Source organism: Scyliorhinus canicula, chromosome 1, assembly GCF_902713615.1.
Source record: "Scyliorhinus canicula chromosome 1, sScyCan1.1, whole genome shotgun sequence".
NCBI classification, from domain to species: domain Eukaryota; kingdom Metazoa; phylum Chordata; class Chondrichthyes; order Carcharhiniformes; family Scyliorhinidae; genus Scyliorhinus; species Scyliorhinus canicula.
This window is the reverse complement of record NC_052146.1, coordinates 5,472,556-5,492,598: the sequence shown is the minus strand read 5'-3', so window position 1 is coordinate 5,492,598 and position 20,043 is coordinate 5,472,556. Positions and strand designations below refer to the sequence as shown.

General features: G+C 43.0%; 1 protein-coding gene across 3 annotated transcripts in view; it reads right to left on the bottom strand.

Moving 5' to 3' along the window:
• Positions 1-20,043, bottom strand: part of LOC119969233 (splicing factor SWAP) — a 152,004-nt gene that overhangs the window by 19,140 nt on the left and 112,821 nt on the right. For all 3 annotated transcript variants that reach the window (XM_038802691.1, XM_038802600.1, XM_038802783.1), the window contains exons 16-17: positions 17,027-17,157; positions 8,228-8,415 (exon numbers count right to left, since the gene is read on the bottom strand). In XM_038802691.1, the coding sequence (XP_038658619.1) occupies positions 8,363-8,415; positions 17,027-17,157 (184 nt within the window). In that variant the 3' untranslated portion in view covers positions 8,228-8,362. The remainder of the gene's footprint in view (positions 1-8,227; positions 8,416-17,026; positions 17,158-20,043) is intronic.

Sequence of the window (20,043 nt, the reverse complement as noted above, 5' to 3'; positions counted from 1 at the left end):
CTTGCCCGACTGGTCTGTGGAACAGCTCCCTCAGTTTTGGCACAAGTCCCCAGATGTTAGCGAGAAGGACATTGCAAAGTCGACTGGGCAGGGAGTGCCTGTCGCTTCCAGTGTTCATTTTTCAAAAACATTTAAAATCCTTTTTCAGAGTGGTTCAATACAGCGGAGTGGCCAGCTTTCAGAGAACCTTCAAGGGTCAATAACTTTGCTGTGATGGCAAGGCCAGCAGATTTCCTTCCCTGAAGGACAGGATTGAACCAAATGGATTTTCACGGCATTCAAATAGGGTGGTATGGTGGCGGAGCTCCAGGAACCCGGGTTCAATTCCGGCCTTGGGTGATTGCCTGTGTGGAGTTTGCGCTTTCTCCAGTGTGTGCGTGGGTTATCTCCGGGTGCTCCGGTTTCCTCCCACAGTCCAAAGATGTGCAGGTTAGGTGGATTGGCCTCCTTTGGGTGCTCTTTCCAAGAGCCGGTGCAGTCTCGATAGGCTGAATGGCCTCCTTCTGCATTGTAAATTCTATGATTACTGGTACTTCAGATTTATTTAATTAACCAAATTCAAATAGCCGGTGGCAGCACTGAACTTGTCTCCTGTAGGCCTCTGGAATTTTAGTCCAGCAACATAACCAAACCTGTAGCATTTGGAAATTGTTTCTATCCCAGATAGTAGACAGGGAATGGAAAGCGAGGCATAACTGGAGAATAGAAACCGTGACATGATGAAATTTCAATTCATCAGGGTTAAACTGGTACTTACAAATTTTTTCTTCTTTTTTAAAATAAATTTAGAGTACCCAATTCATTTTTCCAATTAAGGGACAATTTAGCGTGGCCAATCCACCTACCCTGCACATCTTTTGGGTAGTGGGGGGCGAAACCCATGCAAACACGGGGAGCATGTGCAAACTCTACACGGAGGACAGTGACTCAGAACTGGGATTGAACCTGGGACCTCAGCGCCGTGAGGCAGCAGTGCTAACCCACTGAGCCACCGTGCTGCCCTTAGTACTTACAAACTTAATATCCAAACTAAACAAGTGCGACATTAAATGGGCTTTAAAAAATTACAAAGTCCCCCAAGGAGAAAGTTGAAGCAAGCTACTGGAAAAACGTATTCACACAGGTGAGAAAACTAAAAATGAACGTGCTGCGAAAGTCAACTGTGACTGCAAGAATATCTCCGAGTATTAAAACATCAAGATAATGATTAGCAAAGGCGAGCTGAGAACCCTTAAGGATGTAAACAGAATTGAAAATGAAGTAAAAATAAACACAATTATTTATCCATTCCTGGAAGTATCTGCAAGAGACAACAGGAACACGTCACCGTTAAATGAGGTTCTACAATTAACCTCAATTGACTTTGACAACATTTGAATGGAAGGTACACCCAAGGGCACTGGGTAAGATCAGGAATCAAAGCTACTTCTTGCTGTTATCATGAGGGAGTGAATAATTAAAGGTGAGATCTCACTGGATTGAAAACCAGACAGCACATCATTGATTTTCAGAAAAAAGGCAATAAAACAAATTTGAAGTACTACAGCGAGAATCATTTTTTTTTAAAAATTGGGCTTGGCAAGCTGTGCCAACATTTAATGTCCATCCCTAATTTCCCTTGAGGGGCAGTTGTGGGTCTGGAGCCACATGTAGGCCAGACCAGGTAAGGACGGTAGTTTTCCTTTTTTGAAGGACGTTAGTGAACCGGATGTTTTTTTTTACGACAATGGGTTTCATGTCATCTTTAGACTTTTAATTCCAGATTTTTAAATATTGAATTCAAATTACACCATCTGCCGTGATGAGATTTGAATCTGTGACCCCAGAGCGTTACCCAAGGCCTCTGGGTTACCAGTCCAGTGACAATACCGCTACGCCACTGCCTCCCCTTACATGATAGAATAGAACAGTTTGGTTTATTAACAATAACTGTAAAAATAATATAACAAGGGTCATCTATCCAAAAGTAATCAAGTAAACGATACTTAACAATTTCAGAAGGAGATCCTAGTTAACTAATTCTATTGATGTGCTTGGAGGTTACATTTCATTTGAATATGAATAGCGTGCAATTTCTTTTCAAGAAAACTGGAGTCAAAGGTTCTTACACAAGGTTATGGCAATTGATAATAAAGGCAAATGTGGCTGGTCGATGAGAACGGACTGAAAAAGGAAGCAACAGGTGGTATATACACAGTGTGCTTCAGAAGGAGGTATCCACTCAAGAAAAGATCCTAAAGATCAGAATCTTCTTGATTATTGACTCTAATCGACATAAACAACTTGAATTCAGATTTGAAATATCAAGGGCGGCACGATAGCTCAGCGGTTAGCACAGCTGCATCACCGTGCCAGTGACCCTGGTTCGATTCCGACCATCCCAGAAGGGTAGGGGGTTTTAATTCAGACAGGCAGCATGGTCGATACAGGATTGGAGGGCCGCAGGGCCTGTTCCTGTGCTGTAATTTTCTTTGTCCTTTGGTCGACTGTCTGTGTTGAGTTTGCACGTGCTCCTCATGTCTGCATTGGTTTCCTCTGGGTGGCAGTCCAAAAATTGGTCGATTGACCATGATCAATCACCAAGTGTCCAAACAAAGGTTTGGAGGGGTTACGGGGATAGGGTGGGGGAGTGTTCCTAGGTAGGGTGTTTTTTCAGAGGGTTGGTGCAGACCGAATGGCCTCCTTCTGCGCTGCAGGGATTCTATGAATTCGTCAAATTTACAAATGGTATTACTAAACATTTCAATATGAAGAGCCAAGGAACTACACAAGGACTGAAACACTGTCAGCAAACAGAACAATGACACCTGAAATCCAATTTTAGTTTGGAAGGAAAATGTGGAAGGTACTTAATGAAATATTATTGAACTAGATGGGAAAAGGCAGAGTGAGAGAGAGAGAGACAGACAGAGAGAGAGAGACAGAGAGAGAGCGAGACAGACACAGACAGACAGAGAGCGAGACAGACACAGACAGAGAGAGAGCGAGACAGACACAGACAGAGAGAGAGCGAGACAGACACAGACAGACAGAGAGCGAGACAGACACAGACAGACAGAGAGCGAGACAGACACAGACAGACAGAGAGCGAGACAGACACAGACAGACGGAGAGCGAGACAGACGGAGAGCGAGACAGACGGAGAGCGAGACAGACAGAGAGCGAGACAGACAGAGAGCGAGACAGACAGAGAGCGAGACAGACAGAGAGCGAGACAGACAGAGAGCGAGACAGACAGAGAGCGAGACAGACAGAGAGCGAGACAGACAGAGGGCGAGACAGACAGAGGGCGAGACAGACAGAGGGCGAGACAGACAGAGAGCGAGACAGACAGAGAGCGAGACAGACAGAGAGCGAGACAGACAGAGAGCGAGACAGAGAGAGACAGAGAGCGAGACAGACAGAGAGGGAGACAGACAGAGAGAGAGACAGACAGAGAGCGAGACAGACAGAGAGAGAGACAGACAGAGAGCGAGACAGACAGAGAGCGAGACAGACAGAGAGCGAGACAGACAGAGAGCGAGACAGACAGAGAGCGAGAGACAGACAGAGAGCGAGAGACAGACAGAGAGCGAGAGACAGACAGAGAGCGAGACAGACAGAGAGCGAGACAGACAGAGAGCGAGACAGACAGAGAGCGAGACAGACAGAGAGCGAGACAGACAGAGAGCGAGACAGACAGAGGGCGAGACAGACAGAGGGCGAGACAGACAGAGGGCGAGACAGAGAGGTGAGCAATACTGCCACAACAGTAGATTATTGCAGAAACACACTGAAGCTATATAGTATTTGGGTCAGGTCTCACCTAAAGTACAGTTCTGAGTTCTGGTAACTGAGACATATGAGGGAAAAACACCTATGCTCTGAATGTAATTCAGAGGAGGGCCATTAGGCAGACTTCTCCTATAGGGAAAACCTGGCTTTGCCAAGCATTGAAGGCAGCAAAATGAGAGGGCACTGCATGGTGCGATTGAAGAATGTTGGTGAAATAGAAAAGATTAATCCAGAACACCACTGCAACTTCGATCACAACTAAACAACCATAATTATAATAATAATCGCTTACTGTCACGAGTAGGCTTCAATGAAGCTACTGTAAAAAGCCCCTAGTCGCCACATTCTGGCGCTTGTTCAGGGAGGCCGGTACGGGAATTGAACCCATGCTGCTGGCCTTGTTCTGCTTTACAAGCCAGCTGTTTAGCCCACTGTGCTAATCCAGCCCCAGGCAACACAATTGGTAAAATCTGTACGGATATCAAAAGATACCATTTTGTAACAGGAATAATCCCTACAATAGGGTAATGAGACAAAAACTCACATCGTTCAACAGACCGTGATGGCAGGACTGAGAGTTTTATTGAGAGGATTCAAAAAGCAGAGTTCTCTTTCGTCTTTAAACATCTTGCAAAGTGCTAAGATGCCACTAATAGCTTTATTATTGTATTAACACACTCAAGTCTTGAACAAAAATAGCTTTAAAAAAGCACACTGCTTTAAGAGTGGGCCATTCAGCCCTTTGAGCCTGCTTCATCACTTAAAATAATGGCTACTCTGGATTGGCTAGATGAACAAGGATGGGCCATTCAGCCCTTTGAGTTTGCTTCATCACTTAAATTAAACAGTAAAGATGTATTGCTTAAGTGAATTGGCCATGGTAAATTGTCCCTTCGTGCTCAAAGGTTAGGTGAGGTTATGGGTTTACAGGGGAGCGAGCCTAGGTAGGGGGCTCTTTCAGAGGGTCGGTGCAGACTCAATAGGCTGAATGGCCTTCTTCTGCACTGTAAGGATTCTATGATATTTCCAAGTCCAGATGGTGAGAGACTTGGAGGGGAACTTCCAAGTGGTGCTGTTTCCATGTGTCTGCTGCCCCCGTCCCCATGTGTCTGCTGCCCCTGTCCTTCCAGATGATAGTGGTCGTCGGTTTTGTCTAAGGAAAGTGCAGTCTAAGGAACCATGGTGAGTTCCTACAGTGCACCTTGTAGATGGTTCACGCGGGTGCCACTGTTAGGCAGTTGCGGAGGTAGTGAATGTTCGTGCCAATGCTTTGTCCTGGATGTGTATATGGACTATCACTTGTGATGCTGGCAATTCCTGGGAAGACCGGGATCGATCATCCACTTGGCACTTCTGGTTGAGATTTTAAAGCACATGTTTATCTTTTATACGGATGTGCTGGGCTCTCTCAATATTGAGGATGGAGATTTTGTGGAGCTTCTTTCTCCAGTGGGTTATTTAATTGTCCACCACCATTCACGACTGGATGTGAACGACTGAAGAGCTTCAATCTGATCCAGTGGTTGTGGAATTGCTTTCGTCAGTTTATTACTTGCTGCTTATGCTGTTTGGCACACAAGTAGTCCTAGTAATACCACTAGGCCACTGCCATCACAAAAAGTTAGTATGCAGATGCAGCAAGTTATCAAGAAGGCAAATGGAATGTTGTCATTTAAAAAAAATATTTTATTGTCACAAGTAGACTTACATTGCAATGAAGTTACTGTGAAAAGCCCTTAGTCGCCACATTGCGGTGCCTGTTCGGGTACACTGATGGAGAATTCAGAATGTCCAAATTACCTAACAGCACATCTTTCAGGACTAGTGGGAGGAAACCGGAGCACCCAGAGGAAACCCATGCAGACACGGGGAGAACATGCAGACTCCGCATTGACAGTGACCCAAACCGGGAATCGAACCTGGGACCCTGGCACTGTGAGGCAACAGTGCTAACCACTGTGCCACCGCGCTGCCTATTTATTGCAAGGGGAATAGAATATAAAAGGAGGGATGTTTTGCCACAATTGCACAGGGTATTGGTGAGACCACATCTAGAGTACTACGTATAGTTTTGGTCTCTTTATTGAACAAAGGGCATAATTGCATTAGAAACAGTTTAGAGAAGGTGCACTCAACAGGTGACTGGGATGGGAGGATTACCCTGCCCTGGACAGGTTGGGCCAATATCCACTGAAGCCTCGAAGAATGGGAGGTGATTCTGTTGAAACATAAACGCTTCTGAGGGGACTTGGCTGGCAGTGCTGACATAATGTTTACCTTTAAGGGAGAGATTAGAGCTCCCATTTAAGACGGCGATGAGGAGAAATAATTTCTGTGGAATGTTCTTTCCCAGATAGTGGAGGATGCTGGGTCATTGAATATTTTCAGGCTGAATTAGATTTGTGATGAGAAAGGAGTCAAAGGGTATCGGGGGTGGACAGGAATGTGGAGTAGAGGCCACATTCAGATCAGCCATCATCTTATTGAATGGTGGAACAGGCCCCAATGGCCTACGACTGATTTTAATTTGTATGTGGGGGCGAAAGAGTGGAGCATTCCAAATTTCTACCTCCTGTGAGAAGTTGCGCTTCCCGATTTTTCTCACGGGGTCTGGCTCTAATTTTAAGATCATGTCCTATGGTTCTAGATTATCCTTCAAGAGGTTAAGAGTGTCTCTGTATCTACCTTATCGAATCCTTCAATCACCTCAATGAAATCACCCCTTGGTCTTCTGTACTTGGAGGGTGACTAATCAACATTTATTCCTTTTCTCATCTTTCATTTTATATTTTGCCTGTTCATTTGTTATTTTTTAAATCTATTTTGTTGAATAGTAAACTTACCAGTTTTCTTGTGCCCCCATCAGTCACTCTGTCGGAACTGGCATCCAAGATTAAGCCAAAAGCCAGTTTTTCAGCCAAACCCGATAGGTATCAGCAAAGAAAAGCTTGCATTTACAATTTACCAGCAGAAAAATGGCACTTAAGTATTGCAGCAAATTGGAACAAGTAAGTATCTGTTATGTCTTTTCAGAACGACGCTGCTCAACAAGACAGAGACAATGCCACAAGTTCAATATCATCACAAACAAATTATATTGCTGTTTGTTCATTGTTACTGGCTCAAAGTCCTGGAACTCCTGGACACCCCCCCCCCAACTGACAGCACTGTGGGTGTAACTGTACCACATGGTCGGCAACAGTTCAGGACGGCAGCTCACCATCAAGGGCAATTCATCGGGATGGGTAATAAATGTTGACCTAGTCAATGCCACCCATATCCCATGAATTCCACAGATGGAAGTTAGAATGTGGATTTCTCACAAACATCTGTTGAAGCAGAAATTATTTTACTTGGAATGTCATTGTTTCTTGAAGAAAGAGAGTATTAAAGTGCATGGGAAATGAGCTGGATTGTGGGATTAGACACGCTGGGCAACTTGGAGTAAAAGGGAAGCTAATGGACCAAATGGCCAATTTCTTGTTGGAACAACTATGAATTACATGATGATAACCCTTACGGATTAACTTGAAGTAGTAATGTATCTCCAGGAACATTTCAAATGGGTACACAATACAATTTATCTCCAAATTTTGGACGTTAGATAGGACCTTTCAACTAGGCATTCAAATTTCAAAATCAGTTCTCGACATTGCCAACCAAAGCCTAGCCAACAGAGCATGACACCAAATTCAACCAACGAATGTAAATACAAAAATAAGTGGGGGTTCAGACATCTGAAGCCAAAATCCTAAGACCACTTTATGATCACCTTATTAGCAACATTAAAGAGCTTTGTGAAGAGTTACCTCAATAAAGCTGACCCGTATGAACGTGAAAGAATGACTCAGTGCATGACCAACTTTTTTTCTGATCTGCTAACAGAAGTGATTTCTACTCTGATAAAATTTTACAGTAAGGCTCCAAATATAATGTGGATAAGCAAAGACCACATCACCAACAGGACTCCTGTATGGCACCAAACTCCTAAATGATGTTCCAGTATTTAGCTCTCTTATTCCCGGTGATAATCTATTTTGTGCATGGAGATTAAACTTGAAGGAGTTTTAACTTTTATCAAGGATATAAATTGAATTTAAAAAAAAAATCTCACAGCAGTGTTGGAGAAATGTACGTTTAGCTAATTAGGGAATCAATCAATCAGTTGGAAGAACAGTTAGGCGAGTCTACACTCTAGCACATATAGCCTGGAATATGTAGAGACAAGGCTGTACATATGTCATTACTATAGCACGCTTGGCCAGCTCATCTGCATGTTACTGGTAGCAATGCTGCTCCCCTGGAGCAGTTTTAGAAATGTGTGAAAAAAATGGGAATGCTCAATGTCATTGCTGGTGGCTCATCAGTCATTGTATTTCCAAAGTCTAACCTGAATAATGTGGCTCGCTTAAAGTCTAGTTTATGTGTTATAATGATATGAAGAACACGATACCTTGAATGATCGTGACTGGAACCTCTGCTCTCTGCTGGAGACAAACTAGTCGAATGTGCTGAACTTCTTGCTGAAGACTTTATGCTCGATTTTTTTGGTGATAAAGATCGTGAGCGAGAACGTAAAGCTTTTCCTTCAGCTTGGGATGGGATTTTGAACTCTTTTTCTTCTTCTTTTCATACGGAGACCTGAATGAGTCACATTTTTGCAAAGCAATATTTGAGTATAGCATCTTTTGAATGAACATGCCATCTGCATAAAATTTATAAAGAAAGTTATCTCAAGGAGGTAAATTACCAAGGAGTTTACCCCACATATGCAATTTTCCTCACCATCATTAAACATGCGTCTCAGTGAACACGCGTATCTTTGGAAATCCCTTCTTTGCACCTGCCTTCGACTGAAAAGGTAATTTCATTGGTTCCCACATCCCTCCAGTATGTCATGTGAATACTCACCATGGGGCTATTGTTGGCCGGCTATCAAAGACATAAATGTTTGATGGGGTATAGGATCATCAGTTAGACAAAGAAAGAGCGCACAAGATTATTCTCAATGCTTACTGACCTGAGGGAAGGAACTACAATTTAGATGCTAGCCATGGCTTAGTTGTAGCAATCGCATCTCTTGAATTTAAAGGTTGTAGGGTCAAGCACCATTGCAGAGACTTGAACACAAAATTTACTTCAGTGAAGCACTGAGGGAGTGCTTCACTATAAGTTTCACATCTTGCATGAAGGGCAGCATCTGAAGCCCACTTCCCTCTTAAGGGGATCTAAACATCCTGTTTAAAGCAGGAGAGAATTCAGGAGCTTGTGGCCTTGTGGAGCGATTAAAAATTGGAGATGTGCAAAACGGTCTTTCTCTTCCTGTCCCACCACATAACTGTATTTTGTGGAAAAATAGAATTACATTAGGGTAAAAGGAACGATAGTAACTTGGTTACTTAATTGTTAAAGGGATACATGGCAAAGTGTAATAGTGAATTTTCAGAGTGGAGGAAGTGTTCAATCGGGTCCCTTCCGGGTCAATAATAGGGCCATTGCTTTCTTATTTATAAAACAACTTGGCCTGAAATGTATAATTTCAGTCTGTGGGTGATGGAAAACTTGGCAATATAGTACCCCCCCGGAGCCAATATTTACTCATCTAAACCAGATTTACAAGTCCTCAAAATGTTGTTTGTGGAAGCTTGCTGGATACAAACTGGATGTCACATTTGTCTATATTACAACTGTGACTACTATTCAAAGATAGTTCCATTGGCTGTGAAGCACTCTTAGATTGCCCTGAGGTTGTGGAAAAGTATGCTATTAAAAATGCATAGTGTTTCCTCGAAATGCTTCCCATCAACTGAGTCCAAATAATTCCAGCAAACATGAGCTGGAAATTAACTGTTGGTCCTCATTCAGCATTGAGGGGAGGCAGTGGTGAAGTGGTACTGTCACTGGACTAGGAAACCAGAAACCCAGAGCCATGCTCTGGGGACGTGGGTTCGAATCCTGCCTAGGCAGGTGGTGAAATTTGAATTCAATAAAATCTGGAATCAAAAGTCGAAGAATAATAATAATCTTTTATTGTCACAAGCATGAAGTTACTGTGAAAAGCCCCTAGTTGCCACATCCCGCCACCTGTTCAGGTAAGCTGATAGGGAATTGAACCCACGCTGCTGGCCTTGTTTTGCATCACAAACCAGCTGTCTAGCCCACTGAGTTTAAACCAGCCCTGATGACCATCTAATGCTGACCATAAAACCATTGCCGATTGTCCCAAACCCCATCTGGTTCACTAATTCCTTTAGGGAAGGAAATCTGCCGTCCTTACCTGGTCTGGCCTACATGTGACTCCACATCCACAGCATGGTGGGTGACTCTCTAACTGCCTACTTGAAGATAATTAGGATGGGCAATAAATGCTGGCCTAGCCAGCAATGCCCCGTCCCATGAACGAATAAAATAAAAGCATCAAGCTCAAATCTGTACAGTTGGGCTTAATTCAGATTCTATCAGCTATTGCAAAAGGAGATCAATAAAAACTAGAGAAGAAGCCTCCAGGAGAGGATCATCTAGAACAGGGTGGGCAAACTTTTCCGTGCAAGGGCCACATGCCGAAATTCACAATTTTAAAAGGGCCGCATAGTATATTAAGTAAATTAATAATATTTAAAATAGCCAAAATAAAGGAGTTTTAAAGAAAAAAAGCAATTATTTTTATTAATTAATAGTTTAAAGTAGAAACTTCACATGAAACACATGTTGTGCCGAGCAATGATCACCCTACTCAAGTCAACGTACCACCCTATACCAGTAACCCAACAGCCCCCACCCCATTAACATAAATTAAAAAAAAAGAAAAACATTTTTTTTTTTTAAATTGACTTGATTCTTGGGTGGGCCGCATAAAGACCTTTGGCGGGCCGCATGCGGCGCCGCGGGCCGTAGTTTGCCCACCCCTGATGCTAGAAGTAGTAGCCATCCATCTTCTGCATCTAACTTAATCACTTCTGCTTTTCATCCAAACACAGGCTTTCCTTGTTGTTCTTCTGTCGTCTAACTCTTTACCCTGGTTCTGTTCTTGCTCATAAACTGGTAAATCTTCAACTTCTGATTCTGACAAAAGGTTGTCAATTTGGAAATCTTAACTCTCGTTTCTCAAAGCATGGTGCTGCCTGACCGGCCTGAATATTTCCAGTACTATCTGTTTATACTTCAGATCCAAGATAGTCAATTTTATTTTGTTCAGTGAGCGTCGCTGGGTGTTTATTACCCATCCCTAAATGAACTTAGTTCCAATGAAAGAACTGTTCACGACATTTAGTTCAGATCTGAAAGTCTAGACCAACTATTTACAAGCAAATTGTCATTAGCTTTCTTAGCAATGATCCTTGGGAGATAAACAAACATTCTCAGTGCATAAAGAACAAGTTAGAAGATAAAATGATCACCATTGCTAAAGGCATCAGATCACTTTGGTCATTTTTTGCTGGGCGGCACAGGAGCACAATGCTCAGCATTCCACTCCCAGCTTGGTTCATTGTCTGTGCGGAGTCTGCACGCTCTCCCACTTTCTGCGTGGGTTTCCTCCGGGTGCTCCGGTTCTTCCTCCACAGCCCAAAGACATGCCTTGTGGGGTATTTGGACATTCTGAATTCCCCCCTGTGTACACGAACAGGCACCGGAATGTGGCGATTTGCACACTGTGCTAATCGCTGGCTTTTAAAAAGCAGACCAAGGCAGGCCAGCAGCACGGTTCAATTCACCGTATCAGCCTCCCCGAAACAGGCGCCGGAATGTGGCGACTAGGAGCTTTTCACAGTACTTCATTGAAGCCTACTCGTGACAATAAGCAATTTTAGGGGGCTGGTTTAGCACACTGGGCTAAAATCGCTGGCTTTTAAAGCAGACCCAGCAGCCACGGTTCGATTCCCGTACCAGCCTCCCCGGACAGGCACCGGAATGTGGCGACTAGGGCTTTTCACAGTAACTTCATTGAAGCCTACTCGTGACAATAAGCGATTTTCATTTCATTCAGCGTTAATGTCAGCCTTGTGACCATAATGATTAATATTATCATAATGATGTGAAATGTTAACTGTTCAATGCTTTTCAACAGGTAATTAAAAAATTTAAATATTGTTCATTGTGGCAGTTATATTCCCACTAATTCTGCTCGAGTAACTTTTCATTTAATGCATTATAACATTTGCACTTAGACGTCTTTTGGCAAAGCCAATTGCAAATGTGAATTCCATTCTATGATATCTAAAATTTAAATCTTGAAACACTCACGATAATGCTCCTGTATAAGCAGTTCAAGTATTTTATTCTCCTCTACTGGGTGCAAGGCAAAAAAACTCAAAGCAATTTACAGGCCTTGAGATACAGCTTCTTTTCGAAATAAATCTGAGGCCAACTGACAAGACTGTGATGGAAGAATAAATGCGAATTTGAATTGATAACAGCATAAACAAGCGGCCGAGATATCTATCCATTGTCTTGATTTTTTTTCTGATAAAAAGCTGATTAAATGAAACAGCAGTTAGTATTTATACCTATATTTTAACATTTTTGACGGCTTAATAGAACAGGTGAAAATGTTATTCTTTCTTCTTTCACAAGTATGATGAATGATACAGCTTCTCACATATAAAGCTGTTATGAGTAATGGGGGACGCATATTAAATTCCAATTGGTCTGGCATATCCAATAATAATTCTAAACCACCTACCAATTGACACTTATTCCCTCATTTACAACCGTTTCCCCATTCAATCTTAATCATCTTGGAAAACAGACAGCTCAGACATTCAGGTTTGTTAAATATTGCTGAAGCCAGAAGGAAATGCTTTACTACACTTGTGAACAATGGGGATAAGTTTAACTTTATCGATGAATTTGAAGTTATTAATATACTTTGTTGAAATCGGAACTTATCACACAATTGCATAGCTGTGAAGGAGCCAGGTAATACTGCGATGCAGTCTCCATTCACGGCACTTCAATTATGTTGATCTTACTGAACTAATCCCTCAGAGGTAAATTCAAAACCTCGAGCAGCTCCAGTATAGTGTGCAAGATAGGAGAGGAGAATTGCCATTCCATCCATTGCAACTCACACATTCCAACCGTCTTCTAAAAGCTTCCAGGATTTTGTCACTTTGACGCTTCCCAAGTTCCATTCCACTGACATGTCAATAAGACATGCAGGAAATCAAAAACCGTGTGCATAAAACTTTATTCTTTTTTGCTCATTTTAAAATGTACTTTTGCTGAACTAAAAGATGGCTGCTACAGGACACATGACTTACAAGATTGGCCATCTGATCTGGAAATCTCCAACAGCAGTTCCACTCTCATCATTGTGGAATCTCACACCCCCTTGCAAGAACACATTATAATCATGAAACCAGGGATTCACAGACATTGAAACTCATTATTCCGAGTGGAGCTAACATCCTATAAGACCATAAGACATAGTAGCAGAATTATGGCCACTCGGCCCATCATGTCTGCTCCGCCATTCAATCATGGCTGATATTTTTCTCACCCCCTTTCTCCTATCTTTTCCCCATGACCCCTGATCACCTGACTAATCAAGAACCTATCTATCTCTCTCTTAAAGACACTCAGTGATTTGGCCTCCACAGCCTTCTGCGGCAGAGTTCCACAGATTCACCACCCTCTGGCTGAAGAAATTCCTCCTCATCTCTGTTTTAAAGGATCGTCCCGTTAGGTCGGAGATTGTGTCCTCTCTTCTAGTTTTTCCTACAAGTGGAACATTCTCTCCACGTCCACTCTATCCAGGCCACGCAGTATCCTGTAAGTTTCAATAAGATTCCCCCTCATCCTTCTAAACTCCGAGTAAAGACCCAGAGTCCTCAATCGTGTTCCCCATACGACAAGTTTCTTCCATTCCAGGGATCATTCTTGTGAACCTCCTCCGGACCCTTTCCAAGGACAGCACATCCTCCCTTAGATGCGGGACCCAAACTCCTCACAATACTCTAAATGGGTCTGATCAGAGCCTTATATAGCCTCAGAATTACATTCCTGGTCTTGTATTCTAGCCCTCTCGACATGAACGCTAACATTGCATTTGCCTTCCCAACTGCCAACTGAACCTGCACATTAGCCTTAAGACAATCATGAACAAGGACTCCCAAGTCCTTTTGTGCTTCTGATTTCCTAAGCATCTTCCCATTTAGAAAATAGTCTATGCCTCCATTTCTCCTTCCAAAGTGCATAACCTCAAATTTTTCACACTGTATTCCATCTGCCACTTCTTTGCCCACTCTCCTAGTGTGTCCAAGTCCTTCTGCAGCCCACCTGCCTCCTCAATACTACCTGTCCCGCTACAGATCTTTGTATCATCTGTAAACTTAGCAACCATGCCTTCAGTTCCTTCCTCCAGATCATTAATGTATATTGTGGAAAGTTGTGGTCCCAGCACCGACCCCCGAGGTACACCACTAGTCACCGGCTGTCATCCTGAAAAAGACCCCTTTATCCCCACTCTCTGCCTTCTGCCTGTCAGCCAACCCTCTATCCATGCCAGGATCTTACCCTGAACACCATGAGCGCTTAACTTATTTAACAGTCTCCTGTGCGGCACCTTGTCAAATGTTCCTTCTAGAAATATGAATAAATCACGTCCACTGGTTCTCCTTTTGTCTAAATTTGTTGTTATCCTCCTCAAAGAACTTTAACAGATTTGTCAGACATGACCTCCCCTTGACGAAGCCGTGCTGACTCAGTCCCTATATTATCATGCACTTCCAAGTACTCCGGATCTCATCTTTCATAATGGACTCTAAAGTCAGGCTAACCGGCCTATAATTTCCCGTCTTCTGCCTCCCTCCCTTCTTAAACAGTGGTGTTACATCAGTCACTGTCTAGTCCTTTGGGACCCTTCCTGCCTTCAGAGATTCCTGAAAGATCATCATCAATGCCTCCATAATCCCTCAGCTATCTCTTTTAGAACTCTGGGGTGTAGTCCCATCCAGGTCCAGGTGATTTATCCACCTTCAGACCTTTCGTTTCCCTAGAACCTTCTCCTTAGTGATGGCCACTGCACTCACCTCTGCCCCCCTAGTTCTCTTGGAGCTCTGGCATCCCACTACTGTCTTCCACTGTGAAGACGGATGCAAAGTAACTATTCAGTTCATCTGCCATTTCTTTGTTCCTATTATTACTTCTCCAGCCACATTTTCCAGTGGTCCAATGCCTATTTTATTTTTCCGAGGTCCTATGGAGTTTGCAAATTCTTCCCAGCTGACTGCGTGGGTCTCACCCCCACAACCCAAAAAGATGTGCACGGTGGGTGAATTGGCCACGCTAAATTGTCCTTAATTGGAAATAAAATTTGCACCTTTATAAGCTCACCCATCCAGTGGAGTCATAGGGTCTATCAAGACCCTCGAAACAGGGTCATCAATATTGATGGTCACTCTTTTCAGAGGCTATTGCCTGGGATATTATATGCCATGAATCAGAAATCAGACTCAAACACCAGACAAATATCCCTTTTGAAATCCCTGTGGAGAGCACACGGTTCAAGTGACCATTTTGAGGATCTCTAACCAGTTGGGAACCAAGAAACAGGCAGTCAGCTGATTCACCTCCCATCTGAAGAGAACATCACCAGAGTTCCCAGCTGAGCAACAGCCGGCAAAATCTCAGTTCGTTGAAGCCATTGGCCACCGCCTGCCATCCAGTGCCAAGTCTCTGAATATCAATCCGATCTTGCTGCATCACCCTTGACTTTAACGGAATTTTGTACTGCTGTCCTCAGCCAAGAAATCACTGATTTGGATCCCCTCTATGAAGGAATCCAGTTTGTGAGAGGTTGCAAACATTCCATCCCTATCCCTGGGCTTGAACGTGTGAATAAACTAACTTTCTGAGTTAACCAAAGAGTGTTTGCTGCGATTTGGACGACACAAACTGAGGATTTGTGGAAACATGCCACAGTCTAGTTTTATATAAGTTAAAACACTTCTACTTGCAGACAGAAGGTGGATAAGCACCTCAGTTTTGCCTCTCTCTTCAGTCCACAACGTCATTAAGAATTTCCTGGCATCTCTCCTAAACATGTCTTTTATTTGCATGCAGTGTTCAGACTTGCTTTTCCTGTTCGATATACATCTTTTACAGCAACCAAGTTTCGCCATTACCTTCCCCAAACCTTAGTCCTCCGATGCCGGAGATTCAGTCTCAGGACGTTTATATAGGTGCTTTTAGGGTTTAAATGTGTCAGCTTTTGAACAGAACTGGACATAGTACTAAAGGTGTCAGACCTGATCACTGTATAATTTGAAGCTAATTACCCCCGTCTTTGATTACAGTCATTACGGCACTGAAGGAGCGAATTCGCCCCCTTCAGTCCATTCTCATCCAACTTCATTAGATATTTACACATTGATACCGGAAGAATGATTGTTGCAGTTCCTATTTCTGTGCTCAAGCAGAAACTCCCATTATGTATAATTGGGACATAGGGAACACCGACCAGTAAGGAATTTACTGCTCAACCCTCGTGGCCCAGGAGGAGCTCAGAAATGAATAGTGGAAATGGAGTCACATGCAGGCAAACCAGGGAGGGGTGTAACTTCCCTTCCCTGAAGGGCATTAATGCACTTGTTGGGTTTTAATGCAAATCCAGCAGATTTTGTGGTGTTTCCGCCACCACCCCCCGCGCCCAGTGTCAAACCATACAATACTGCATCTGTTGAATTTAATTATGAAAATGAAAGAAATGAATTACACAAGTTAGCATGGGGAATGGGGGGGGGGGGGGTGGGGTGTTTAACTGATCTTCGAGGAGTTGCGAGCACAATTTGCAAAACTTTATATGTTACACGCTAAATGTGAAAATTCCAAATGGTTGAAAGGTAAGTGTTAATCAAAACAGGACCAACTTGTCTTCATCACCACCTGACAAGCAAAACATAGCCTCACAAAGGATCAGGAATAGCTCTCCCCTTTCTGATAAATAATGCAATTAAAAGACTCATAAATACTGCTTTAATGAATTGCACTGCAGCAACAACATTACAATTGAACTAATGCCCATAGCAGCAAATGTTTCTACTAATTAGGAACATAATTAAATGCAATATACAAAATTGAAAGGGTAAACCAAGTAAACAATGGGATTACGGTTTAACAAACAACAGCTTTAATAGAAACAAGCGCAGGTTCCCAATGACCCCTGTGAACCATAAAGGGCTCAACACCACAGAATCCACACTAGTTCAGACCTGAATATTACCCAAGAGGTTTTACTGTGCGGCAAACATACCGTGCCTCTTTCTGCTACTTATGCCTGAGCTGTTCCCGACACGGTAGGCACTGGGGACATTTCTGTCTCTTTCGCGGTCATCCCGCCTTCTTTCCGAAGACGGAACTCTTCTTCCATGAGGTGATCTTGATCTACAGCAAAGAAAAAATGGTTTACTACGACTAAGAGGTGCTATCTCTTCTTTGACTTTCCTTCTCCTTGTGCTATGACGCGCTTGGTAATGCTTTTCTATGTTGAAGGGGGCTGTATAAATGCAAGTTGTTGTTACATTATACATTTCTGAAGTATTAAATAGAACAAGACATTATTACTGGACCTGACAATAAGGTCTCGTTATGATGCATTTTTAAATAATGAATCACCAGATCCAGCAAATATCCTAAATAAGTAGGTCTATACTGTATTGTAAACTACTGCTTGTTTCCGGCATCACAGGAATAGATAACAATATATTATCTGCTTTACGTCGCTGCTTACCAACAACTTTAAAATATGCAAAGGGAAACGCGAACAGTCAGCAAGGGAATTTGGTTAACTATTACTAATATTTTTACGTCTAATGTTACATGGACAATCTCTACGGCACCGGCTAGATGGTAGAAACTATAGCTGCAATGAGTGACAAGTGCGTGTGGGTAGTTCAGGAGTGAGGTTAGAGAGTACTCTTTCACCATGAAGGCTAGTTAGTGGCAATCAGGAACTGTCGCTCCCAAACGGTGGCACAGGTGAGGTTCATTTGAAAATTTAAAGATTGTTTTTATTATGCAAGAGGTCACAGAACCAAGGCAGTCAAATGGAGTTACGCAACAGAACACCCATGATATAACTCAGGGGTTCCCAAACTGGGGTGAGAGAGAGGTGTGTGAGAGAGATGTGAGAGGCGAGTGTGTATGTATGCGAGGAGAGACAGGAGCGTGTGTCCTTTATTAGAATCAGTTTTTCAGCATCACTCCACCCATTAAAAATGACAAAAACAACTTGGGAATTTTTAAATTATTACCAGATTACCCACCCCTCATGTTGGTACTACTCCAGGGGTTAATATTAAGAGGCAATGGGAGGGTGGCTAGGCCAGAGGTTAACATGAGGTGGCTATATAGCTGGCGAATGCATTGGTGGATGCGTGCCTATTCCTAATTGCTAATATATGCGTAGATATAGCTAGAAAAGACTTGTTTACATTTGATTTCTGTGTTTGCACGCATTTCACGGAAAATAGAGGCATCATCATTATGCGAAAGTTTGGAGTTCCCTGTCGCTCTTGGGAGGTCACCCAGGGTTTCACAGCTCAATAGGTTTGGGAAAGCCTGATCTATTTTCACTGAATGCCCAAGAGCCTCAGGGCAGATGAATGTTCCTGGTTTCTACATCATGGCTCATCTGCAAAGCTTTTAACATCTTGTAGATGCAACACAAACTAAAAATTTTGTGCACAACTCATCCTTGCTTACTCTTATTTTTTTAGCGGCTGTGACTTTGGGATAGTGTGACGCAACTTACTTTCTGCAGGCATCAGAAAAAGATTTTAAGAAAAAGAATTGGTAGAGTAGCCGGAAAATTAACAAAAAGACAAAAAAGAACAGACGAAAATAGTTGTGATGTTGACTGAATATTAGTGCATCACCCGTGGTGGTGCCCAGAGGAAGCCAGGACATTTCAAATTTCCCGGAGTGTATTATTGATGCTGTAGGTATGGAGATTTACACTTTCTGGAATCTATGAAGTTCCATCTGGTGGTAGAAGCATAAAGCTGTAGGCATCGCTTTGGATTGTGTACTTCCAGACCTTTTGTACTTAGATTTCAGGAGATGGTGCTTCCTCAGAGAATACTAAACAGGCTCCTAGCTCATGATGAACTCTGATTTGCAGAAATCCTTGATGCAACAGTTGGACCTGTTTCTGCTTGGGACACACATCACCTTTTGCAAGAGTGTCAGTACTATACAGAATTATCAAGGGCAGAGTAATCTCCTGGACTAGGCTCAAAACATGGATGCGTCAGGGAGGAATTTCACAGATCTTTTCTCCTTATTTGGTCTGGGTTTTGCCTCTGCCAAAAGATTAGATGGATTTGGATTAGGTGGATGTGTGGGTGGTTGTGGTTGTTTCAGTAAAATTAGGGAAGGTGGTAAAAGAGGTGGAGGAGTAGCATTGTTAATCAAGGATAGTATAATGGCTGTAGAAAGGCAGTTTGAGGAGGATCTGTCTACTGAGATAGTGTGGGCTGAAGTTAGAAATAGGAAAGGAGCAGTCACTTTGTTCGGAGTTTTCTATAGGCCCTCAACAGAGATGTGGAGGAAAAGATTACAATGCAGATTTTGGATAGGTGCGGTAGTCACAGGGTAGTTGTCATGGGTGACTTTAATTTTCCAAACATTGATTGGAACCACTATAATTCGAATAGTTTGGATGGGGGCAGTTTTTGTACAGTGTGTGCAGGAGGGTTTCCTGACACAATATGTGGATAGGCCGACTAGGGGTGGGGCCACATTGGATTTGGTACTGGGTAATGAACCAGGCCAAGTGTTGTTCGTTTGTGGGAGAGCACTTTTGGAGATAGTGACCACAATTCGGTGTCTTTCACTATTGCAATGGAGAGGGATAGGGCCATACGGCAGGGTAATCTTTATAACTGGGTGAAGGGTAATTACGAATCGATTAAGCAAGAATTGGGGAGCATAAGATGGAAACAGGAACTGTCAGGGACAGGCACAATTGAGATGTGGAGCTTGTTCAAGGAGCAAATACTGCGTGTCCTTGATATGTATGTCCCTGTCAGGCAGGGAGGAAATGGTCGAGTGAGGGAACCATGGTTTACAAAAGAGGTCGAATGTCTTGTCAAGAGGAAGAAGGGGGCTTATGTAAGGATGTGAAAACAAGGTTCAGTTAGGGCACTTGAGGGTTACAAGATAGCTAGGAAGGAGCTCAAGAAAGTGCTTAGGAGAGCTAGGAGGGGGAATGAGAAGTCTTATGTGAGGAGTGAAAGAATGACCAAGGTGAAGTTAGGGCCGGTCAAG